The 27,630-nt window shown below is 43.1% G+C and overlaps 1 protein-coding gene across 1 annotated transcript in view; it reads right to left on the bottom strand.

Annotated features, from left to right (window-relative positions):
* slc8a3 (solute carrier family 8 member 3) overlaps positions 1-25,867 on the bottom strand; it is a gene marked incomplete at its 3' end in the record, with an annotated part of 111,678 nt that extends 85,811 nt beyond the window's left edge. The window contains exons 1-2 of the mRNA XM_084568488.1: positions 25,793-25,867; positions 17,213-19,079 (exon numbers count right to left, since the gene is read on the bottom strand). Coding sequence (XP_084424614.1) covers positions 17,213-18,993 — 1,781 coding nt within the window. The 5' untranslated portion in view covers positions 18,994-19,079; positions 25,793-25,867. The remainder of the gene's footprint in view (positions 1-17,212; positions 19,080-25,792) is intronic.
* Between the last annotated feature and the right edge of the window lie 1,763 nt (positions 25,868-27,630).

Genomic DNA, 27,630 nt, shown 5'->3' on the forward strand with positions numbered 1-27,630 from the left:
TTATGATACTAGGGGTGTAACAAATTACCGATATGAATCGGAAATCGGTTTTGATTTAAAAGATGTGAGTGCATCGATACACAAGCTCCTGGACCGATCTAAATTTACCACGAACCGGTCGATGGCCCGATTACAAAGTTATCAATCGGTTTATCAGCAATACAGCTGGAAGCCCCGCTTGCTTCTCTTTCTCTCTCTCTTTACCGCAAAAATCTCTACACAGTAACGTAGACTAGCGTTCAATTTACGAGGGAAAGACAAAATGTGCGACACAGATACGATTTATGATGCACCGCCAAGTCTTAAATCCAAAGTTTGGAAGAGATTTGGATTTTATAAGAAGAACGGAACACTAGATAAAACCGTTGCAATATGCACGGAGTGTAAAACAGCACTGAAGTACAGGAGGCTCGCAAGCGTGACTATCCCGTTTTTAGGGGTGCTCAAACACCCCTAAACTTTGTCCCAAAAAGAAAATTTGGCTGTTTTATTTTAAAATGGTTTGTCTATGATGCGATGCCAAAACAAATAGCACAATCAAAGAAAACATGTGGTTTAAACTTAATATTATAACGAGGGAATTAAGTCCCCCCGCCCCCAGTGGTATGATCCACCTCTCTCGTTTACCGCTCCTTCCCTCACGCAGCGCGCACACACCTCAGGTTTGTCTGACCACCTGAGGGGCGTGGCTCCTATAAGTTACCAAACGATCTATTTACTTCATCACTCAGCACCAACACATTACAGTCATTAGCAACAGCACCTAACTTTTACTGTTGTTGTTATTGTTCAGTAGGAGTTTACTAGCTGACGTGTTTCTCTCTCTGGTAAGCTAATAGTGCAGGTTGTCAATCAACCACTGTCCACAGTTTATATTAAGCTTTTGGTTTGTGCATATATATGACATATATATATATATATATTAGGGCCGGGACTCGATTAAAAAAATTAATCTAATTAATTAGAGGCTTTGTAATTAATTAATCGAAATTAATCGCATTTTAATCGCATATAAATATTTGACCTGAGAACAGTGAGAAGTAATTTTTTTCATATGGATTTTTAGTATACCATTGAATAATGACTAAATTTCCCATCCACGGGGCCAACCAAAGCGGTCTCATCAGCTTCTTCTTTCATGTTCACTGTGGTTTGTTGTTGTCTGAAGTAATGAACAGTGTTGCCAACTCCTCAGGAAAGGAAAGTAGCTATTGGCTGTCCTAAAAGTCGCTAGAAGTCGCTAAATGACGTCATCGGCTAATTTGCATAATTTACCTTTTGGATGTAATTGTGATGGACGCTGTATTATTAACGCGCCTCCTTTATCCGGGCTTGGTATTGGCAAAATGACTCTAAAGAGACACTCTGGCACAGTAACTTAAGTTTTTTTTTTGTTTGTTTGTTTGTTTTTTTAAGTTTTCTTAAGTTTGGTTTAGTTTCTAGCCTACAAGTCACAGGCACAGAAGAACATGAGCATTTTTTGCCATAACTAGAATATTTTTAACATTTTTTGAACAAACGGTTTTTACTTGACAAAATTAACAATCTAAATGGATTATTATTTTATTATTTATTTTAGTGTGACAGTGAAGAAACATTTACATCCCGCTCTGTAAACCAGGGCGCGATCAGCGGCAGCTTTGCGCATGCGTCATTCGTTTGCAGTCTGGACGCGGTGGCGTGGTTCTCCCTCTCTGCTCTGACCGCTGCTGCGCGGGGCTACTGTAAGACTGACCGCCTGTGAGTGCTTTGGGACGGGAGAGGGGCTCACGGCAGCACCCGCTGCTTGTTGAGGACACTGGTAATGAACGCTAGTTGGTGCTCCAGTATAATCGGTCCGCCGAAACTCATCCAGTGAGAAACGTTCCGCGGTGCAAAAATAAGTGTGATTAAAATGCGTTAAAAAAATTAACGCGTTATTTTTGTGTAATTAATTAATCTTAACGCGTTAAAGTCCCGGCCCTAATATATATATATATATATATGAAGCCACTTGGATAAGGAGCGAAACGTCTTCACAGACAAAAACCAAGTCCAGTTGACCTAAATCAATTGCCTAGAGATGCCTTTGACCTGGACAAATGAGAATTTGCACAGACTCATCGGATAACATCATATTGCACTGAATCGTACCGAATCGGATCGGATCGGATCAAATCCTACCGAATCGAATCGAATCGTTTGTTTTTAAAATGTATCGTTCCTGAATCGTTTCGTACCCCATGTATCTAGATACGTATCGAATCGTCTTATATTGGAGAGATGCACACCCCTATATGATACGCTAGTGCTATTCCCCGTTGAGTCCAGAGTTACCTGTTATCATCTATGCTATGGTTTGTCCACAGCCTTAGAATCTGAAAAATATTCGGCCATGTTGCAAAAAACTAGCAGTTGCAAATTACAGGTAAACAAGCCGACTTTCGCAGGTGAGCGTGGCACTCAGAGATGACATCATCCAGTTTAGAAGACACCGGATGATGATAACAGGTAACTCCAGACTCAACGGGGAACAGCACTAGCGTATCATAACAAAATATTGGTGAAATGAACGAGTTATTTAGAGGCTAGTTCTCGGTGCCCCAGTCACTCCCACTATATGGATATAGGCTGATCTAATTATCTCCTGAACGAGTGCAAATGACACAAAAGTTATATGGGTGAGTAAATAATCGTATTTTATGCTAGAAATAAGGTCCAGGTTGTAAAAAACAGTAGTTCCCCTTTAAGGTACTGCGAGACATAAACGCCATAACCTACGTATGTAGCCTACGCCGGTGCAAGCCGTTCATACTTGTGCCTTGTCACTCCGTAAAAACGTCACCCAAACGCTAGTCGGCGCTGTGTCTTTTATGCCGGCCGGGTTAATTTTTTGTTTCTACTTCCTGCTTCAATTTCAACAACGGCGACTGGAACTTTCACCGAAACTTCACCAAAGAACGAGTCACACAAATGTTTGCCATAGTCGAAATATTAAAATAAATAAATAAATCTTTCAATCTAAAAATAGAAACCAAGTGTCTCCTCGCACGAGTCCTGCTGGGTTTGCAAAGCCAGAGACACTGCCTAACTTAATTTCACTTCGAAACACAAATCAAGCATTTATTTTATTTATTTTTTTTTTTTTTTAAACAGCTGATACGTGAATGTTGAGGTCGTGGGAGCTTTTGCACCACAGAGCTGCTGCCTCGACATGAAAATGATGAGAGAGGACGGTGGAGGTGGAGGTGGAAGAAAAAGAGGAGGCATGGAAAAAAAAAAGATGAAGGGTTGGTGGTGGTGGTGGTGGTGGTGGGGGGGTGACATGCAGGAACAGGAAAGGGAAGAGCAGCGAGGAGCTACTGATGCATTCTGGCGCATTTTCTGCTGCAGCACCGAGGGAATATTACGGAGAAGCGAGTTCCCCCTAAAGGAGGTCCCCAGAGCTGCCCGCAGAGCATGCCGGTCCGGCCTGACACACGAAGAGAGGGGGGAGAGAAGGGGATGGAGAGAGGGAGGGAGGGAGGGGGAGCAGCAGCTCTGGGACTTATGGAGATATAACACACTAAAACTGGAGTGAGATCACAGTGAATATCTGCTAACAGTGTTTCCAGAGAATGAACACCCCCACTGCAGGGATGGAGGGCTGTGGAGAGATGAGGCTGCTACTCGCCAGATAATCAGCCCCCCCTCGTGATTTACAGCTGAACAAAGCAAGAAGCCACTGACTTCTATTCTTTGACTTCAAAACTCACATATAAAAAAGAAAAATAATACAAATAACAAGTCTGCATGACTCCTCTAGACTGAACGTGGGATTCCTTAACTGCATGGAAGCACTCTTTTACAGACCGACCGAACCAGATGAGCACAGGGCAAAAAAAAAGGAAAGTATTCTCAATGCACAAGATAAAACACCAGTTAAATTATTCCAAAACTAAACTAAAGATTCTAATCTGTCAATTGGTGCAATTCTTTAGGATATTAAACTTCCGATACGGAAAAATACCAATATGTCTCAAAGACCAAGTTGACTCTTTCAGATTGGGACTGCAACTAGTAATTATTTTAAATCATATGCCTCATCTACAACCTAAACTAAATAATTAATCAACAAAGTGTTCCGATATATTGTTCAACCAGAAATGCCAAACAAAAAGTTGATTCCAGCTTCCCTCTGAGATCTATAGTAAAATTGGCATTTTGGTTTTACCTTTGTATTTCATCTTAAAAACAGCTTACCCTGGCTTGTTCGGCGTCATTCTTTTCATTCTGACATACTGTATTAACACACTGGACCTAAAACCACACCAAAAACATAAAATTCGAGTAGGAAAAACTTAGATTTTTCCACTGTGAAAACCACAAACATGTTTAACAAACCATTTTTATAACTAATGCAAATCTAAACTGTAAATTCCAAAAGCTTGTGTCAACATTTAGCAAGTTATTTACAACTATTTACATTAAAATGTAGGAAATGCATCAGGCATTTTTTTGTACAACTATTTACAACCATTTGCAAAACTATCACACAATAGTGATACAATAGTGGCACAATAATATAATAATACGTCACAAATCTCTCCTCAAATCTCAAAACTGGCTTCTCTCTTTCGCCATCATTGCTCCCACAACTTTCCCCTCTTCCTTAGCAACCGTTGCCATATCATTTTCTGATTGGTTGATGTGATACATTTTTCCACCAATAGGAAAGAGGGTGTCATTTTTTTTCTCACCAAACGTGAGGACAATATTCAGGAAAAAGCATGGCGTACTTTATTTATAATAAGTCTAGTTTTACTTGGCCTATCAATACAATTTAAAAACTGGTATATAGTTTGATGTTAGCACTTTCTATACAAGTTGAAACGGAGACTGAGCCGGCCGTCGACTCCAGCTTCTTAAATGAAAGGATTAACTACTTGTGTCTTAAGATTATATTCATCTAAATATCACTAGGATGTTAGTCAGACAAAACAAGACAGTTAAACAGTTAATCACGATGGGAACTTATGATGATGGACACTTCTTTTCTCCATTTATAGACTATAGCTGCATATTTACAGCACTTTTTCAATTTCTTCTCAATTGCCCGAGCACGGTGTAGTTTCAGCAACCGATAACTCTGCGATTAGCGGACACCCTGCCCTACATTCTGACTGAGCCTCAACCGTCTTCGATTATTAACCTAGAAGATGAATAAAACAATCAATAGCTGTAGCCACCGATCGATAGTTTGGTCAGTGATGTCGGAAAACACAGTAAGAATGATTTTGGGTAATAATTTCCTCAAGTAAGTGAAAGTTAATCATCAACACTGCTATGAATGGAACAACATAATTACAGACTCATCAATTCAGCGCCAAACAGCCAAAAGGGAAAAGCATCACAAACAGAAATATTACTTAAAAACAGACGAATAAATACGAAGTCAGCTGCAAACCGTTGGATTCGTAAAATTAATATCAATGATTTGTCGGTGAATCAAAGAATATTTGACAATGCCAGAAGATTACGAAGATATTAAATCAAGAATTTCCACAAACGTGAGTTTTGTCCTGCAGATGCAGTGTTTCCCGTCAATGTAAATTCTTACATTTACGAGGCTTGAACCAGCAAAATTTGGGCCCAATCTCCAAAGAAAATTCAATTTAACCATCAAAATTGTTTTTAAAAAATATCTGCTGGTCAAATAATAATGACTAATGATTTATAATTAATAAACTGACTCATTGATTCAGAACTAGAGAGGAAAAGAAGAAAGGCATCAGACTTACGCTTCCAACTGTTTGACTGGTGATCTCTTATGAGCGTACTGCCAGCAAGACACCGCAATTAAAACTCAATATCAAAGATGTCAACACCAAGAGTGAAAAAGGGATGACACAGATTATTGCTTTATGGAAAAGACTCAATGGGGGGTCATGGAGGGGAAAAAAAAAAAGCACTCTCTTCTGCCTCCGGGTTGCTCAGTGAAGCATTTCGTGTTTTGGTCAGACATCAAGTGCCAGAAGCCGAATTCACACATTCAAATCACCGTACCACATCTGAAAATTTGCAAACGCTTTCATATGCTTTTCTTTTATTGTTTCAGGGATGGGAGGAAAAAAATAAAAAATAAGACAACAGCAGGAGAAAAAAAAAAAAAAAAACACCTACAAGCAGACAGCTCCTCTCGTTTTCCGCAGCCTTCTGCAAACTTAGCCCCCTCTCGCTGTGAGCTGTATTGATTTCTAGTCTTAATGCTGCTGCGCTGTGCATGGAGGAAGACGCTGTGGAGCGGCGCTGACCTTTATCAGAGTATGCAGATGCTGGATGTAGGTGCAGGGGCAGGAAGGGCACCTCCACCGGCACCGCCGACTGTCATCGAGACGAGCGGGGAGCGAAATGGGAGCAGCGACCTGTATTGAACGCCAGCGCTCCCAAGTTCAAACCTACGAGCCAGACCTACGAGCAGAATAAACTACGGAGTAAAGCTAAAGAGACAGGGCGAGTGAGGGCGCCGACGTCGAGTAAACCAGTCTGGATGAAGGATGAAACTATTAATTGACTATTAAGTCGTTTAAACACGCTGCTTGCAAGTGGCCATATGTGAAAGTAATCAGAATTTATTAAAGCATACTGAATAAAATAAACAAAAGTAAACTAAATTGTAGTTTTTAATTCATGAGCAGACATTTTATAGAATAAAACAACTACTGAATTAGTCAAGAAAACATTCAAAAGAAAAGTCAGTGCAGCTCAGATAAGTTTCTGTAACAATATTGCTATGAAAGTAGGACTGCAACTGTTGAGTATTTGAATTATTAGCATCAGATTAGACTAATCTCTTCGTAAAATGTAGGAGCATTTATCTCGGATTTTTGAAAATTTCCCTATAAATAAAAATGCTACGATATTAAGAGATTCCTGATCTCTATACTCTAAGTCTCCTTGAGTCTTTTCTTAATGCTTGTTATTGTTATTATCTATATATGTGTTGACACACTTCCACGTTCCCTGACGTCAAGAGGCAGATATCGCAGCCAATAAAAAGTTCCCGCAGATCCTACTTGTCACCTCAAGGAGGCCGACATGAAACGTTTTCTCCCCAGCAGGCAGCTCCTATTTACAGCGCATCTGATACGACTGAAGGCAGCATCAGAGGCGCTCTCTCCGTGTCTACTCGCAAACTAGCTCACACTAATTAAAGAAAAAGATCTAATACGGCACAACGCTGTAGGTTTCAGGCTGCGGATGACGATAACACGGACTGTAAGCAGGGCCCCTCGCAGTGCGGATGTCACGGCGCAGAACAGGACACGGTTTCTGAGTTTATGTATTTTGCTGAAGAGCTTCGGGTAAAACTGCACGGCATACACCAAACAGGCATAACATTATGACCACCTTCCTAATATTGTGTAGGTCTCCCTTGTGCCTCCAAAACAGTTGTGACTCATCAGAGAATGGACATGGGCCTTCTGAGGGTGTCCTGTGGTGTCTGGCAACAGAATGTTGTTAGTGGGGAGCCTTTGAAGGGAGGGGCCTCTGTAGATCATCCCGCAGATACTTGATCAGTTTGGGATCTAGTGAATTTGGAGGCCAGGTCAACACCTTGTGCTGTTCTTCATGTTTTTTTTTAGTTGTACCCAAAGCGTTTTTGTGTGTGTGTGTCTGTGTCAGGCTGCATCCTGCTGCCATCAAGGAGTGTCATTGCTATGAGGTGGGGGTGCCTGGTCTGGTCTAGGTGGGTGCTACGTGTCTAAGTAACATCCACACCAATGAATGCCAGGTCCAAAAGTTTCCCAGCAGAACACAGAATTGTCACAAGATGGTCAATGTTATTCACCTCACCTATCAGGGGTTTTAATGTTGTGGCTGATCGGTGGAGATGCAGCAAGATTTGTATCTCAGTACAAAAAAAAAAAAAAACTGAACTAAACACAGATGAAATGCTTCGTTCAGCTTATACATGGTCATAAAAGCAGTGGACTCATTAATCCTTTTCACTCTGGAGGTCCAGGAACCAGCTGTTATCAAAAAGCAACCTTCCGCCATTTTTAGAATTTGCTTCATTTCCTTTCAAAAACTTCATATTAACTGCAACTGTGTTACAAGATCCTCATTAGTGTCTCTTACCCGTAGAGGCCAAGGTTGTTAAAAGGTACCATCAATATTTTTTTTTAATGCTGGTAAGGGAAATTATTTCTTAGTCGGAATGAGAAATCATAAAACATCCAAGGGTCTAAGTGGTTCATATGTTAACCTGATTAAGACGGCAGAGGAAGAAGAGTCAAGAGATCACCAGAGCTATTTAATCCATGCACCATGGGTACATGCATTTTAATCCATCTAAGGCTCGTTGCAATATTGTACGGTGTCTGTAGAAGAAAAGTCAAGGAATCGTCAGAATTGGTGAGATTAATCCTCTGGGAGATATGAATGCATGCACCAAATTTCATTCCAGTCTGGCCAATAAAAGTTGAAATATTTCAGTCTAAACCAACCAAGCAAAAAACAATTATGCTTGTGCGCCAATTTGACACTGACGTGCATTTCCCCAGAAATGTAACTACGCGTCACAGCAACGCAGACCGCAAAGAGCTGTGACTGTCCGCCTGGTATTAGCGTTTTTCCGCTTTAGTATTCCCGGCTACTTCTCCATCTCCGCAGTTTGTGTTGGATCAAAAAAGATGGAACACATCAAGGAAAGGTTAACTGAGGAGGTTCGGAGATACAAACATTTGTATGACTCGTCTTTGGCGAAATTTCGGCACAAGTTTCAGTCGCCATTGCTGAAAGTGAAGCAGGAAGTAGAAATATATGACACAAAAAGACACAGCGACGACGAGTGGTTGGGTGGCGTTTTTACAAAGCGAACCAGACTGATGACCGCACAAGCTCGCACGTACGTAGGTTACGTACGTAGGTTACATACACAGGTTACATACGTAGGTTACGTACGCAGGTTACGTATATAGGTTACAAACGTAGGTTACATACGCAGGTTACATACGCAGGTTATTTATGTAGGTTACATACATAGGTTACATACGCAGGTTACGTACGTAGGTTACATACGTAGGTTACGTCGTCTATGTCGTGCAGAGGTATAAACCGTGCTTTGCATTCAAAATTAGTTGAATGCAAATATTATTTAAATAAATATATTCCTGAATGTTGCAGGAATGCTGATGTATTTGCTTTAACACATCTTTAGTGTTTACCATTTTGTCAAGCGAACGGCAAGCAAACCTTAAAGTCTGCACCATCAATCAGCGTGCGAGAGCAGACCCTGTGTCATCCGTTCAAGCAGGAAACCAAATTGTAACCGTGCGGCGGCGCTTATTTTTTAAAACTACGCAGCTAAATGTTCTGACAGTCGAATGGGTCAAACTGATGCACTTACCTCCGCCCTGACTCGATTAGGCTGCAGAGACTGTCAGAAGTTTGGGGAGCCTGAATATATGATCCCGGTCAGATTTACACACAAACACTCAGGGGGGAGACTCGGAAAACTGGCGACACGCTCTGCACTGAATTGTGTTATAAATAAGCTTTAACTTAATTGCATTCTCCCAACTGGGAGGAACAAACGCACAGCCAGCATATTTATTACAGCTCAACCTGTGCGTGAGTTAGTGCGTTGTTGTGGGTTTGTATGTGCCGGTGTGGGTTTCTGTACTCTATTTGTAAGCAGGAGGCAAAGTGAAGAAGATTCACGAAGCAGGCGGAGGCAATGTTCCCATGAATCTTCCGGTACTGTTTGTCTCTGGATGTGTTCGAGTCTGCACAGAAACTAATTTTTATGTGTGTGTTAAATGAATCCGGTCTTGCCATCTTTAACATCTGGTATCATGACCCATTTTTACTCACTTTAATGCTATTTCAAAGTACCTGTGACATTTTATCACTAGAAGTTGTTGGATTTTTTGGAAATCCATGTTTCTTTACAGTCCACGTTCCCTTCTGTCCTCCATCAGGACAGTATGGAAGCTATTTATATAAAGCTTCTGGCCCCATATTCACCTCCAGCCAATTAGAATAATTACTAAGACATTCCTGGTTTCCAGAGGGAACACCTTATTGACTGATCCCATGATTATTCCCTAGGGCTACAGTCAGGTTAACATGTCTGTTTTTACGTGAAATATCTCAGCAGCTATTGGATGGATTGGCGTGACGTCTACATACATTCATGGCATGCAGAGGATTATCTCCAGTAATAATAAATTCACTTACTGGATGGCATATTTCCATATCTACTAAATGGAATAGCACCAAATTTAAGACAGACGTTCATGTTTCCCTGGAGAAAGAATTGGTTGTTGATGCTCTAACTTTATCTACAGCACCATCTACTGGTCAAAGTTTTAATTGGTCAAATCTGTTTACCGCTAACTAGCAGGCTAACATGCTACTCTCTAGCACGTTTACTGCAAATTACAAGCATGTTAGCACTGCTACCGTCAGCCTGTTAGCACTGAGACGTTAGCTTTAGTTTAGCGACACCAAAAAGAACAGGCTTAAAGAGCTGCTAGCATGGGTGTTCACGCTTCTGGTGCGTTCACACACCACCAGTGTCAAGCTCTGTCCGTGACATTGTTATATAAGACATCAATGGATGAAGCAAATGCATACGACTGGTTCACGTGTCACCACATCAGTCGAGCAATGGCAAAATTGCTTTCGTGTTTTACGTCAGCTTGTTGCTTCATATCGCCAACTTCTTTCTCCGTGCTAGTGTTCACACATCTTTCGTCACATTGGTTAGCCACAAAATGACAAAGGCAAAAACATGGCCGTCTAAATGTCTTGCACATCAACACATCATCAACTCACGATTTGCTAATGTGTCAAGACATTCTGATGGACTAGATTTCCAGTAAATTTGTGTTTTAGCCGGATGTAAATTTCTGTGGTAACTCTGCACTGTACATATTTAAGTTAAAAGCTAAAACAAAAGCAATGTGCAACCACCACATGTAGCAGACATTACCTTTTATTCCAAATTCTGTCTGGTATTAAGCTAAACGCCACCAAACCTGTACTTTCCATTGCATATCTTGTGACCAGCAAATTGAATGGGTTTTGATTGGTTCACAAAACCAAAAAAAAAAAAAAAAAAAACATCTGTTTGATTTGTACTTACAGGTCTTGTTTAATTTCTAACTGGATGCAAACAGTAATGAAGCAAATTCAAAATTACCCCAAAACAACGTCACCTTGCCGCACAACACAAGGTGTGACTGCACCCAGAGGTGGCATAAAAACACAAAGACACGTTCCAATTATTGAGAGGACAGAAACTATGAGGCTAGAATGAATAAAACAACAGCGGCGTAGCACTGAATGTGATTTGCAGAGCTGGAGATGATCCCGGTTGTGTGAGAGATAGCTGGCTGCAGGGTGGTAAGGTAAACCTCACGGGTCTATTCCAGGATGTCTGAAAAAGTGCTGGCAGGGGGAAAAGCTGAGTGGTCAGCAGGATGAGGATCAGCGTGGACATGTGTTCTGTCAGTCATGCCGCCCAGAGGGGTGACAGCCACACATTCCTGGGATATTAAGGAAAAAGGTAGGAGTCGCAGGAGGCAGGGTGGATAGCGGGGGAAAGGGCACATTTCACGCATCTTCTCACGAGCGCATACGCGATGCTATTTATATAAAAACATAAGGCGGGTTTACAGGCACCGGAGAGTTATGCTCATGCAGGCGTGACCACAGTGGCAATTACCGTAGGTGATTGTGGTCTGTCCGCTGCACACCACTCATTTGTTTATGAATCCATCAGCGCCTAGTTAAACATCCGTCTCTCCAGGGATGGAGCTTCTCCACCCCGCAGCTGTGCTATGTTCAAAGGAAGCACAAGCCTGCTACATTAACATTCCCAGTAACTCCATACCAGTGATTCCCAACCTGGGGATAATTACTACATGATGAATTAAATAACTTTGGCTTCTGGACTGTTGACCTGACAAAACAAGCAGTTGGGAGATGTTTACCAGCGACTCAGCGAATTTATCAGTGGGATTTGTCAGTTTTTCTGAGATTTTGTATTCGAAACAATTAACTTTAGATTAGTCAGCGAAAAAAAAACAGCAACTAAAACCTGAGATACTGCATCAATTCTGACACTTTGGACACTTTGGGGGGGCTTTGAGGGGAGGGGCCTCTGTGGATCATCCTACAGATACTTGATCAGTTTGGGATCTAGTGAATTTGGAGGCCAGGTCAACACCTTGTGCTGTTCATGTTTTTTTGTTTGCCTGGGGTGCCTGGTCTGGTCTAGGTGGGTGCTACATGTCTGAGTAACATCCACATGAATGAATGTCAGGTCCAAAAGTTTCTCAGCAGAACACTGAATTGTCACAAGACGGTCAATGTTCTTTACTTCTCCTGTCAGTGGTTTTAATGTTGTGGCTGATCAAAATACCACCAGCAAGACCTTGGAGCTGAGAACTATTTCCAAAAAAGGTTCAAAAAAGGCAACTGGACTTGTAGAGCTTTTTGAGAAGACGTTTTTGAGAAGACGTTTTTTGAGAAGATGTTTCACCACTCATCCGAGTAGCTTCTTCAGTTCTAAGGGACTGGTGGGAAGTCTGAGGTTTAAATATAATATCCTCCTGAACCTTTTGAACCTTTTTTGGATATACCATGACCTGATGACTGAGAACCTTCACAGACGCTGAGAACTATTGTTAAGCTAAGAACTGGAGTGGTGTATTCCAGAGCTCCAGATTAGGACTGTAATATATTTCCAGTCTGTTTGCAAACAATGGAACCAAAGTGTGTCAAAAGAGATCGAGAGTCAATGCCTCATAAAACAGGAGGAAAAATGAAAGGTCACGCGTGATAGTGGAAGCATTATGCAGTCTAATCGTCCCAAAGGGCATCAAAACCACGCTGCCCTTTAGACAGGGAGCACATTTTGCCCTCATTTAGTCATCACAATTACCACTGAATTAACGGCATGCACCGTTTCAGCCGTGCGCCACAGAGGGAATCCTGCAAGATGGAAATAAACACAACATTTCTTTTGTCAATTTCCATTCACGCTAGCGGTGGAATATGAATGTGAGGGCGATGGAGGCAAATAAATTCTGAATTTTTATTTATTTATTTTTTCATGTCACTAGCGTGGAAACGGCCCCGAGGAGAGCTTTCAAGGCAGCGGAAGAAACATCATTGTAATTACGCCTTTAGTGAATATTCTACACATTCATCCCTTTTGTTTTGTGTATGGAAATGTTCTCATGAATCTTCTAGTATGCTTCTGGATGAAGCTGTCACTTCCACTGCTCCTCTTTGTCTTTTCTTTTTTTATGGATGCACACGGAATCTAATTCGTCACTATCCGAGTGTAATTATGGAAATTTTCGGGAGATTTGCAGGGACTTCTGTAACAGCATGCCTGCCTTTCTACAAAAGAACCACAAGTCTCAGAAGAGAGGAGCAAAGATTTTCATATTAATACACAAGCGTGTTCATGTGTAACAGTTGTTTTAACTAAATAATGTCCTGTATGTACTGAGCAGTCACGTCATATAATTTCATCATTATTCGTTGCTGACTACATTAATCAACACTGTCTGTGTAACTCCGGTTTAACGTCTACAATATTCATCTCCATTTGTTTGTTTCCGTTGTGTCAGTGTGGACTTTAAAACTATACATTTTCCGCATGGCTGCACAAACGTCATTCGCGTTGACATTTATTCCACGCCGGATGACAATTTCTGACACTTACATTATTTCCTGGAACGCAAGCATGCAGCCACCGCTCTTCATTGTCAGTGTGTAAATGTCAGAGTTTACATCCACAGCTGATTCAAATGCCACAATGTGATTTAAGTTCTCACTAAAAGGGTCAAAGGTCACAGGGATGACCTTTGGCCCTGCCCCCTAACCTCCCTTTACATTTGGCATTTTGATTTCAATCATAAAGCTTCACAGGCTCTGTGCATATATGATAACGGTATGCTTCCAAAATGGCTACTTCCTGGTTTGACAAGATGTATATTAAAGGAAAAGACCAACATGTTGGCAAATATATGTTTGGTTTGTTGCAGAGAGTTAGATGAGGTTTAATTTTCATATGTGACCCGTTTAATAAAGCTACAGCCATGAGATGTTTGGACTAGCTCGGCGCAGAGACAACACAGGCACAGGTTCAACAGTTAAAACTCAACCTACTAGTACTTCTACAATGTTTAACCTATTCAAAGTCTAAAAAGGGTAATTTACTACAAACAAGACAGACAATTAATCAACACCAACAAATCAAACCAATGTTGGGCTGTCCTTGGCCCTAGCTCTGGTGGTGTGTACTGGTGTACACTTGTTCGGCATCTGATGGTGGCTTTTCAGCCAATTTAGTACAGAGCACAGTAACTCTGATTGGTAGTCCAGCTTGGCAACGCACTGCACAAGAAGAGAAAGGGATGTGATGAAAGCTACCCGGCTAGTCCTAGCTCTCCCGGTTCACCCCTTTTGAATAAGGTCTACTTATTTTTGAATAAGGTCTACTGAAGCAGGCGCAGAACACATGTGCTAGCTAACCGTTGGCTGTAGTCTCTGCAGTGTGTTCAAGACCACCTTTTCGGTCCAGACACATGTGAGTCGGCTTTTGTCACCAGTAGTTCTTTGATGTTAGTTTGGGCAATCTGATGCCGATCCTCTAATATTCAGTCGGCCGATTTGAGTCCCGATTTGATATTATATAAACAAAATGTCCTCTTGTGGAGATTCATAAAGGATTTTCTACCCTTTCTTTCTATTCTGTTTATCGGGTTAAGTCCAATAAATAAGGTTATCAACGTTAATGTAGTAAGGAGGTGGTAGCTCGTACCTTGGCTCCAGAAAACCTGTGTTCCCTGCTACACAAATGGGCCGGTTATCAAACGCCACAAACTCCGTAACCCTCTCTGGGATATTTCTAACCTTATCACCGTCTCCAGGAAACATTTCCCTTCTTTTAAATGCAGCCATCAATGTTGCAGTGCAGCCTTTGCCCGAGTGGACTCCTGTAGATGGCAAATCAAGTCGGTAGAACTGAATGACGATCACCTACTACCACCGCCCTGAACATCCACAATTCATAATTCATTAGTCGCGTGAGTTTGGTTCCTCTTACTCTACTTCAACGTTTGGCTGCGCCACTAAAACAGAAGAAGAAGTCTTTGTTGTTTTTGGCAGATTTGACGCTAGGCAACAAAGAGGAATAAAACGATTTGATGCTAATGGTTTTGTTTTTTGGCAGACCTCAAATAAATAACTACAAAAGATCTGGCTTAGCTGAATGAATCAGTCTTTTCAAAAATGCCTGGATCGGCCCCTATACGAACGGGGACATCCCTAGTTTAGTGCATCCATGTCTGGTAGGTAGATTATTGTTACCATTATACAAAGCTAGACGAATTCTTTCCCGTCATGTTTCTAGTCAAGAATCATACAGATTCTCGTTCCATAATGAGTGTTTTCACTTTTCTGAAATGTATAATAAGGAAAACTGACATGACTGATTAAGAGGCATGGTTAAATTTCTTTAACACAAGTTCATACTGTTTGAAATTGACCGCACAGTCTGATCATTCTCACAGATCAATAGTATTTATCAATTTACAGTGCGTCAAGTCTTGCTCTCATGTCAGAGCCATGCTGCACCAGAAGAATGCCTTCCTCTCAGGCCGACGCGCAACACAATGAGCGGATCGATACACTAACATTCCCTCACAATGCCAACAACATCACGGCAGCACAATAGACTTTCCCCCACATCTCCCGGGCCCAGGGCCCACAAAAAAAAATAAAAAAATAAATAAATAAAGGCATCTCTCACATAAATCAAGCAAAACCCTGAGTGCTCAGCGGGCCCCAAGCGCATGCTGATCACCCCGACACTCATTCCCCCGCCGCCGGTCTCCTGGGCTGCCTCAGCCCTCAGGAACCCACACCCTGGAGCACAGACCCTGCCAGTCAGCCACGGCATGCAGAGAGGGCCCTGATTGGTGGGGGGGGGGGATGTCACAGACGCATGTCACTTTGATTCAGTGCCTGCAGTCCAATGTGTGAGATGCAAGCGAATGCAAGCTGTGAAATAAACAAATCAATATCTTTTATGAAATGTATACATTTCCAGTATCCCTGGAAATAGCCTCACATGTGTCAAACAATAGAAGGGCCCAATAGTATTTGTACTACAGTACAGTATGTGTCTGTTATTGCAACGCTGCCAAACATGCCCACTCAGTTGTAAGCCTGCGTGTATTTGTAGTCCAGTATTTTCACACAGATGGCACAGCTGACAAGGCAACATAACATACGCAATTAAATAAGACATCACTATTACTCACAGGAGCTTACTACCAAAATGCAAGGTTTTTATTCATGGCTGTGTCCAGAAGGAATCAAACCTCCACGTCTCCACATTCATCCGGACGCAGTCTATCCACCAACGTGAAACACTGTTTTCACAGATTATTACATGACCCTGAACCAGACCTCCGACCTTTGTTGTAATTCTGTCTTTTAATAACCGTTTCTATTCTCCCCTCCTGCTCTGTGTCAGCTAAGGTTGACGGGACACAGAAACAATCAAAGGGAAAAGAGAAAAAAAATAAAATAAAATCCAGAGTTTGACAAAACAAAAGCAGTGGGGATTAGAGAGGTTACTTAAGGACTTCCACGGTTTCCACGGCTGTGTGACGAATCCCAAAGTTGAATCCCTGTTGCATGCGAGAGAAACACACAAGCGGGATTGCTACCAAAGCGCTCTGATGAGAGCAAAATCTCCTGACAGGAAAACAAGGGGATATAGAGAGCACGCTCAGATGAGAGGGTACGCTGTCTAACCATGGAAAGAAAGAAAAAAAAAACGCTCGAAATTCAGAGTGATGAGCGCAAACAGCACATGAATAGGTTACCAAAGAATGTTCTAAATTAAATGATGTGAAGTGGCAACAACATCTTTGCATCAACGCTGAACGAGACGAGCTGCTGAAATGCTTTGAAGCTAGCTATCATGTCATGTATAGCGTAGCTACCGCTCCTTGACGGGTTTACCACCATCAAACTGCAATTCAAAAACAAATCAATGGATGCAAAAGCTGCATTCAAAAGAGAATCACTTCGTCAAGACATGCACTTTGAATGACCTTAGAATCACAACCGGTAATATTTGGCCAGCATTGCATTAATGGAAACCAACTGCTTCACAGTAATGAGAAGAAAAATAAAAGAGCTGCAGCCTTACCAGGTCTCATCGTTCCTGAACTCCAGCTCTCCGTAGGTGTCTTCAAAGTCCTCCCCTCCTCCTTTGGCGAGTCCCTCCAAGGTGCGATACGGCACAATGACCGTCCCCCTAGCTCCGGAAGTCCTCAGAACTTTCACTTCCATAATACCGATGCTCTCACTGGCGTGGACTGAGCCACTCTCAAAGGTGAAGATGCCCGAATGATCGTCATCCAGAATGGTCACAGTGGCCACAGTGGGGAATCCTAGCATGGCTTTGGGGTAAGGGAGACTGTTGGGGGACAGCACCTCGTCCTCAGTTTCCAGTACGCGCAGATTACCGAGGCGCACAAAGAAGTGCTCGTCCTCTTCAAAGATGTCGTCATCTATGATGCCAATACTTATTTCCTTAATCATCTCTCCCGGCTTGAACACTACCGTACCTTCTGAGAACTCATAGTCGGCCCCGGCATTAGCTGAGCCATCTTCCGTCTTATAATCCACGTAGATGGTCTGGCTGATGTCGCCACCCTTCCTGGTGATGGTGAGAATGGCAGCACCACAGTTCTCTAGGCACTGGTAGACAGCAGGCTCAAAAGCAATCCGAGACACATACTCTTCTGGTTCCTCCACGCGCACCTCCTGCACGCTGACACTCTTCTTCGCTTGTTCCGCAACGTGTTTCTTCAGGATATTTCCGGCGCCTGTCATCATGCGCGTGGCTTGGATGCGGTAGAAGGCTCGGCTCTTTTGCTGATGCGAGAGGGCGTAGTAGTTTGCCATCTCAACCAGCTGATCCAGCTCTTTCTCCGGGTGCTTCTGCTTCAGGTCTTTCAGGATGCGAATCATGTCGCGCCTGGACTCGTCCACCTCTTTGCTCTCGATCAAACCAATCAGATTGCTTGTTGCACCTCCATCCATGAAGTGAGAGTTGACCATTTTGCCATCCATCTCAATCCCCTTGGATCGTTCAGCCTCGGTCTCAATGATGACACCCCTGTGTTTGTCATGGCGATACTTCTTGTGTATGAACTTGTAGAAGAGCAGTCGTCTATCGGCCACCCAGGCAAGGAGTACGCATATGGGGAAAAAGGCAAGTGTGACTAGGCCTTCCCAAACTTGGACTTCATTGGGAGAAAATACAGCCAGGATCATGTAGAGCCAGATGTAAGCAAAGATACTCCAGCCTGCGGTGACGAAGAACACTCTGAGATGCTTGACCTTGCGTACCTCCCCTTGGGGAATGACAGAAACACAGAGGCCTATGATGACAAACATGTTGAAGGCGGCACTGCCAACGATTGTTGAGGGCCCGAGCTCACCAGCTTTGAACCCATGTCCACAAACCTCAATTACAGAGAGCAGGATCTCAGGGGCGGATGAGCCCAAGGCCATGAGGGTGAGGTTGGAGACCGTTTCATTCCACACCCTGATCGTTGTGGTGGTCGTTTCCCCGTTGGGCCTCTTGATGACAATTTCCCTCTCCTGGGAGGTGATGACCTCAATGGCTGCCATGAAGCGGTCCGCAATAATGGACACTCCAAGGAACATGTAGATCAGGGCCACAAAATATACAATGACCCGCGCGATCTTGTCGCCCATTGAGGGATCCTCGGGATACCAGATTGGCAGGATGATCCCTGTGTTACACTTTGAGTTCCCTCTGCAGGTGGCATTGCTGGGGCTCAGCAGAGGACTCGGGGTGGTCCGGGCCTCTGTACAAAGGAAGGCTACAGCCACAGAGACCAGCCCCAACCAGAGGCAGGCTGACGACCCTGGTTTTACAGGCCTTGAACCCTCCATGCACCCTCCTTCGTCTCAAGGGTCCTTACCACACTGAGGGCCCCTCTGGGATCCAGCACTGAGCTGTGGTTTTCTCCACCCACCACCTAAACAAACCAAACAGACACAACAGAGAAGATATGAGTGTTATCCTACACCTTTATTACAGGGATCAAAGAGTTTAGCTTCACATTAGGAACTTAGACTGTAGTATAACAATGACACCAAGTTGCTCCATTTTCTTATTAGATACTAAATAAATATTTACAGTGTAATGCATTAATTTTAGTTGCATAATAACTCAATAATTAATGTAATGACATGATAGAAAGCGCTTCCAACCTTAGGGCATTTTCACATTGTTTTAAATCCCAAGTTTGAGGGGTACTAGTAGCGCGAGTGCGTAAGACTTTGTATTTGCATTTCAGAGGGAGAAACAAACTGTCTGAAGCAAGAAAAGTATTCCTCAATTTTATATGAGCGCAAGAATTCAAATTATCCCACCATCCTTCTGTACAACTTCAATGGGTTTCTGCCTCCTACTTTACAAACGGCGCTTTCATGAGACCTTTATGTTATCTATGAAAGGCGAGCTGGAAAATACTTCCCCATGCTTAGAAATTCATGAGATTTTCAGGTCTGTAAACCACTGTGTGAGCAATGTAGATAACATTAGTTTAATAAAACCACAGCCCGCGGGCTCATTTCCAATCATAAACTTTATTTTCACTTTGGAAGTGGATACGTGCAACCAATAATGTGGATTTGAGCGTGATTGTCTGAAATCTCGGGGGTAATACACAGCTCCGAACCAAACAGCTCGCTCAGCAGGCGTGCAGTGTTGCCAAACTAAGCACTGTCCAAAATGTCGCACTGGCAAAAATAAAAATAAAATAAAATAAAAAAAAAAGAGGAGGCAGGAGATCGTCAAGAGGCAAAATGAAACAAAGACTACAGATGTCCCGTCCAAATTCATTATATACCGAGACCGAAATGCACACTTTCAGAAAAGAGATCAGCATTACAATAACAATGCAGACATTGTCCAAACTCATAAAAGCTCAAGCTAAGCATCTTACACACCTCTTCAGCACTTGTTAGATAGGATTTAACTATTCTTCAGATGTTAAAAGCTAAAGTCAGAGGCGGCAGGAGCATGCCAAACAGTTGACCACCTAAAACCTAGACGATATAACACATGGGATTTATTACAGAGGCTCTCTCCTCGGTGCCACCTGATTATTTAGTGTATCAGGTGGTTGGGTGAGGCTTCCAAAACACGTTCGGACCCCTGAGGCTCACAGGCAGTTTAGTCTGAATTAAAATTATCTCTTCAGAGAGTGTAAGTTAATCATTCTGTCCCGAATTCACCAGAGGATTATGGTTTTTTATTACAGTCACACTTGTTTCCCTTTGCTTTTGTTGAGCTAAATCTGGCTTTCTGCATTTTGTAGCCAAAATTCCTGGTTAAAGGGTTGATTACCTCGGGGGTCGCCTGCACTAAAACGTGTACAGTACGGTACTTTAAGGCACTCTGGATGAAAGCATCAATTTAATGGCATATGTTACGCAGTGTAAAGCGGTTTTCTTATTTGATTTAACTCGCACTTAGCACACTGTATTTCAGGGATTTTAAAATAACTCCAGATACGTGAACTCCCTGGTGATATTTTTTTATTTTTTTGGAAATTATATCCATCATCCAGGCGGACCGGCGGCCAGTTTGGATAGCTGACAAAATTTTCCAATGGAGGTCCAGATAGTCAAACAGGAGGTGGCATATTTGAAGTGTTCACACCAATTTAAATGCCAAATATTGTCTCTGGGACCTGGGCAGTGTCAACACACACCCAGTGTCTACAAAAACCTGGCAAAAGTCTCTGTCACCACCGTCTTCTGTGGAAGCCCGGGCAGTAGCAAAAGCAATTAATCTATTCAGGAATAAATTATCCTGAATATTTCTAATTTAATGGTTTGTAGGTACAAATAAGTGGATCACTGGAAGTAATATTGTGTCTTCTGAGAGATTGTAACCTCAGTAAGATCCAAAGAGGTGTGTCTTTCAGAAGCGCGCTTTTAGAGGATATCTTAGCTTGAAATGAAACTCCTCAGACATTAAAAAAGATAGAGTGTGATCTGACGGATGGAGAATGGGACGACAGCAAACGGCAGCAGAAGCTGGAGACAAGGACCTTAAATTTAACAGAATCAGCAGAGCTGTTTACATGGACACGAGCCAGCTATGTAATCCCGGTGAGAACCGACTACGCTGAGCACAAACAAAAACAACAGGGAAATAATTGAGTGACAAAGTTGTAACTTAATGAGAGGAAGCCGAGTTGGGAGACTAAGGATTTTGCACACGTTCAGACTCAAACTGAGCTTGTAGCAACTCACCCAGCTTACATAAAAAAGAATAAAAGTGTCATAAAGCTCTATGAACATGATGTTAAAAATATAAAAAGTGGTAAGCTTGACGTAAATATGTTACTGAAGGCGCACAGAGGATGAAGGGAAGTGCTGCTTCCTGTTTTAGAATCAGAGCAGCACTGCTGACCTGCAAGCTTCTCCTTGTCTTGTTTATTGCACGGTGGCTAGCCAGGGTGGATGAGCAGAAACTGCAATGAGGCATCCAGGATTTAAAGGTTAGGGACAGCCGCTCAGTATGTTACAGTGATTAAATCACCGGTCATTTAATTGTTTGGTAATATACTGGAGGAACAGCAGCCTAAATCTTGTAGTTCGAGATCAACTCGTATATTTCAGACTTGCTTAAAATTATGCCCGTCCGCCCGATAATTATAACAACACCCGAGGGAAATGTCCGTCTTCTCAGCTGCTAAATGCTACGTTATGTAACTTTGTTTACTTCTGGTGCTGTGAGGTCAGTTTTAGAGGTTTTAGAGCAAGTTGCGACACAAGAGCTGAGGGGATGTGGAAAGTTAGGCGACAGTTTCTGTGCTGGCTCATTGCTAGAAATGCCACCTCTCTCAGTCATTGTTGTCAGCGTAAAAATATTGACTGCGGCTGCTTCAGAAAGAGCTGTGTAATTCCCCGCGCTTTTAACACAGCACTGTAATTTCTGCAGCTTTAACTCTAACAATGGGAGACTGTTGTGTCTCCACGTGTAATAATGCGCGTTACGGAGTACAGAAGAAGGAGAGCGAAGGAAAACAGTAGAACACGTTCAGTCGGCCGGCCCTGGACGGACGGAGGGAAGACACAACGGCAAACGAGACCAGCATCCAGGAATCCAACAGACAGAGGGTTTGTACACCAATCAGGCATAACATTATGACCACCTTCCTAATATTATGCAGGTCTCCCTTGTGCCTCCAGAACTAATCAGAGAATGGACATGGGCCTTCTGAGGGTGTCCAGAATGTTGTTAGGCCCCCGGTGTTTTGAGGGGAGGGGCCTCTGTGGATCGTCCCACAGATACTTGATCTTTTTGGGATCTAGTGAATTTGGAGGCCAGGTCAACACCTTGTGCTGTTCTTCATGTTTTTTTTTTGAGTTGTTCCTAAAGTGTTTTTGCGTCTTTTGTTTCTGCTGCCATCAAGGAGTGTCATTGCTATGGGGTGGGGGTGCCTGGTCTGGTCTAGGTGGGTGCTACATGTCTAAATAACATCCACACGAATGAATGCCAGGTCAAAAAGTTTCCCAGCAGAACACTGGATTGTCACAAGATGTTCGATGTTACTAACTTCTCCTGTCAGTGGTTTTACTGTTGTGGCGGATCGGTGCATACATGCGAGTCTGTACAATAACACAGGGCAGAGGGAGTCAACTGCTTTCTAGCTACCTCCAGCCTTCTCCCATTAGACTTACAAATTCCACGAGCTGAATAAAATCATGCACAGATAGATTATTTTGTGACTGTGAGCTCCTCATTTCCACGTCTCTCAAAAGACACATCAGATAATAAACTCTATTTTTAGCAGTAGAATGTAAATGTGCACTAATTCCTTGTAAAAATGAATTCCCCACCTTTCCAGTTTCACCTGAACCCAGCCTTAAAAGCAAGGCATTGATTAACCGATTGATTGACTGAGAAATCATTTAAGAGACGCAAAAACATAAGCGTGGACCATAATGTAAAGTTCATTGCAGTAATCACATTAAGCCCTCAGACACACTGTTCACGTGGATGACCTCACGAGGAAATGCATTTGAAATATTGATTTTCTATCTCCACACAGATTGCGCTGGGGTGCCGTTGGGCGTCGGAGAGCGAACCGTCGTCCCATTCCTCCGCGCACATCGCCCATTAGAAGCGTGGCCCCCGAAAATCAGGAGCTACACGAGACAATTTGCATACTAATTGCGGTTTTAAGGATTGTATTTTGCATTGTGAACAAAGGAGCGTTTAATCAGGGCCGTTCAGCCGCTACCGGAGAGTACTCAAATTAACAGGAAAGACCCAAAAACTGAACATTAGCTTAAGAGTTATTTTTCAAGTGACTAAATGCTAAATGAAGGTTTGACGTATCCCAGTTAAATTTAACACTGACCTCTTCAACCAGAAATAGCTGAGTGAAAATACTTAATTTACACAACTTATAACTACTTTTACCTTTGGAATACGGAGTTAAAGTGATGTTTACTCAGTCAAATATAAGAAAATCCTTGACTTAACTCCTCTATATGTGTAATGTAGCAGCGTGTGATGATTGTCCTTTAAAATTCTAATATACACCAATCAGGCATAACATTATGACCTAATATCATGTAGCCTCCAAAACAGTTGTGACTCATCAGAGAATGGACATGGGCCTTCTGAGGGTGTCCTGTGGTGTCTGGCAAGAGTTGGGAGGGGACTTTGAGGGGAGGGGCCTCTGTGGATCATCCCACAGACTTAATCAGTTTGGGATCTAGTGAATTTGGAGGCCAGTTCAACACCTTGTGCTGTTCTTTGTGTTTTTTTCAGTTGTTCCTAAAGTGTTTTTGTGGGTGCATCCTACTGGGGATAGCTGCTGCCATCAAGGAGTGTCATTGCTATGGGGTGGGGTTGCCTGGTCTGGTCTGGGTGGGGGTGCCTGGTCTGGTCTAGGTGGGTGCTACATGTCTAAGTAACATCCACATGAATGAATGCCAGGTCCAAAAGTTTCCCAGCAGAACATTGGATTGTCACAAGATGGTCAATGTTATTTACTTCTACTGTCAGTGGTTTTAATGTTGTGGCTGATTGGTGTATGTTCCCATTCTATAACAACAGTTCAAGTTCAGAAAATGAAGGAAAAAGTCACTATTTTAGATACGTAACAGCATCGAAGTAACAGAAATCTGTGCATATGAATGTTAAATGTAGGTTAATCAAAACACAGTGACCACATAAAGCAGTGGCCTGATTCTTGAGGAAACACCTGCAGAGACGACACAAATATCTTGTGACAAATTTCAAACTGAAACATGAACTGAAACTGAAATATTATTGAATATTAATAGATCTTTTGGTTTAGCCACCATAAAAGAGAAAAGCTTGAGTCCATGACAGCAGTGTTCTCTACTTATGGCCAAACTTTGTTAATTTCCTTTAGGCCTGTCAGCTGTTAGGGGACTTTAGCACGCACGTAACCTTCCGAAAAATTAAACATTTATCGATTAAAGTGCCGAAAGAAAAAACCAACTGAGTGATCGACGGGGCAAACGTGATGCTGGGAGAAAAACTGCAGCCTTCCTCCAAGAAACCAGCTGATCAAGTCCAAAACTGCAGAAAAACGACCATCAGCTCTCACAGATGAAAGGTTCAGTCGTTCAACTGGTGCACGGGAGGATCTGATCTGTTCTACTCTTAGACATTTGCAGTTAGACTTTAATGTATTTTCTGACATTTTGTGATCAATTAATGGACGCCATCACCAACAGGCAGCCTGGTTTTAGCCTCAACCACTAAAGAATAGGGTTTTATTTAGCAACGTCTAACTGTGCACGGCCTTCCTCTGGTTCCTGACTGATGCGGGCGGCGTTATGGCCGATACAGTTGCTGAGAGGGGGGGAGCGGCTGTTCCTCATGCTCGCAGATCTCTTTCCCTTTCCCTATTTTGGGAAGAGGGTCTTGTTTAAGGAGGCTACTTGAGATGTGCGTAAACATGGACTCAGCAGACACATGGAGAGCCTCAGCTGTTGCTGATTAATCATCATAAGGCCGTTTTTCGCTCACTATACCTCCGTGTCAGTGGTACCTGAGGGGGGAATCCCTGGAGCTGGAGCTGGAGCTGGAGCAGCTATAGGCCCCCCCACTATAGGCTGTAAGTTGCAGGGTGCATTCAGGCCTACGTGCATTTTATTTTATTTTAAATGACTATCCCCAACTGACCTGGGGGGATTCTTAATTCCCAAATCCATTCATGCAATGACAGTCCACGCTAAAAGACACTAAAAACACTAAATGCAAGCTTCATATGCAAAACTGGAGATCCAGGTGTTCAGCCAATCATCATCAGCAGCAGCAGCAGCAGCAGGACGGGCTCGGCGGGCTGTAACCACCGGTATCCGTTACTTGCTTTGACAGACGCCAATTATTTTAATGGCACACCCATTAGACGGTATCACGAATCCATTTCGGCGCCTTGCAATGGATCATATCTGCCCAGCGATGAGGAGCAACGGGAGCAGATGGACAGGTTAAAGCCTGGGCAAGGACCAAGAGCTCAGGAGTGCTCACATCACTTATCGATTTGCATCTCAATCTAACATGGCCCGTGGTTCCTCTTCAGCCACATCATTAAATAGACACCCTGCGCGTGTCTGTGTGGTCGCAAACCGAACACATCCCTCAGCCTAATAACGTGTGCATGCCTCGATCACTGTAACGTACCTGGATTTGTATTCCGGGGAGTTTATGTAGAGGCTGCGAAACAGCTCCAGTCCGCCCCCTTTATTGATATTAGTGTTAGTGTTATTGCTGTGCAGATCAGCCTGAAAATAGTCTAAAAAAATAAATAGTCTCTGGGTTGTTTTGAGTCTAACGTGCTCCTCGGACAGAAATCCCCCGGTGAAGCCGCTGTGTCGTCCTCATGTACGGGGAGGCAGGTCCCCAGCCTGCTCGATATTGGCGATTGGATCAAACCGGCCAGAGGTGATCGCCTTTCGTCCTCTCCTGCCTCGGCTCCCACCTCCTCAGATCCTCCCTGTCTGACGGATTGACCGGGTCGCAAAGCTGTCAATGACGGGGGAGTTGGGGGGGTGGGAGAGGAGGAGAGGGGGGTGGTGAGTGGGTAGGTAGGTGAGTGGGTGGGGGTTTGGTTAGTATTTTAAGGTTGCACCCTTGGTGGAGATGGATCTTCGGAGCCTGTCCGCACGGCTCTCCCTCCTCCTGCAAGCCGTGAATCAGCGCTCTCCTCCTCCTCCTCCTCCTCCTCCTCTTCTTCTCTCCGCTCTGCGATAGCGCAGGGAATCTATGATGTAGGTATCCTCACAGCCGTGGAAGCTCCTCGCCCGATGCCTCCTCTCTGGAGAAACGACGATTAATATGAAACGCCGGAGAGAAACGCGCTCGGGCTGTGCGTCTTTTCAAGTTGCCAGCGCCGTCCGCCGGACTTTGCGCACCATCGGAATGAGCCGCTGTAGTCGGTTCCCGGTGCTCGGCAACTGAACGCTGGAGTCTCACCTATCGATGGTCATAATTAATATTAATATCAGGCCTGCTCTCGCTCCGTGGAGGTGTGAAATGGTTGCGCCCTGTGCAGCCCTCCGCCCCCCATCTCTAATAAAAGTCACACAGGCAGACTCGGTTAGGCGCGCAACTACGTCACCATCAGCTGAGAGAAGAAGCCTGCAACACAAACCATGAATCCCGTCCAGACCACAGCCCACTGCTGCTCAAACAGGGAGGGAGGGGGGAGAGAGAGAGATGGTAAATATCCTGATACTTTATGTCATTTTATCGGAATAAAAAGAAGAAGGAGGAGCGTGTTTATTTACTCTGCTGTCCTCCAGATGCTGCTGATTCTAGTCTCTAAAATAAACGACAGAAGGGAGATGATCACTCAGTGAGTCACTGACATTTATTCGGGACACATGCCACCGACACCATACACACAAGCAATGCATTATGGTTTAGAAACGCAGAGATGGATATAGAGTAAGACAATTAATTTGCATCGCGTTGCAGCACAGCGTTGCCTTTGGGCAACAGAAAGTTTTTTTAAGCCCCATGCCCAGTCCACGTGAATTTAAATGATGCCAACCAATGAGATTGACGTAAAAAGTACAAAATTTTAGTCCAATAAAATGTGGGATTCACTATGAAGCATGATTTGAAGGCGGGACATCCTTTTCTGACACATGTTCACAAGAGGAAGAAGGTAAGAATATTTACCCCAATAATCGTATTTAAAATGACAAACTGTAAATGAACAAATATATTTGTGTGTATGAAGTTGCAGAGAGGGTTTTTGTCAGGTTTTATTAAGTATTTTTTATTTTGCATGATCAGAAATTCAGTTTTTCTTTTCGTTGCCTCAGGGCAGCGTTGTGCTAATGGTGTTTTTGAATGTGATCATATATTATTTCATGTATTTTTGCACAAAACTAGCTGTAAATGCAATAATATTGTATTTATATTGAATCTGACTTCTTTTAACACATTTTGACAGAAAAATGGAGGTCTCACTCCACAGAGGGTTAAAACACACGTGTTTATGTGTTTGCACA

This window comes from Chelon labrosus, assembly GCF_963514085.1.
Source record: "Chelon labrosus genome assembly, chromosome: 20".
In the NCBI taxonomy this organism is placed as follows: domain Eukaryota; kingdom Metazoa; phylum Chordata; class Actinopteri; order Mugiliformes; family Mugilidae; genus Chelon; species Chelon labrosus.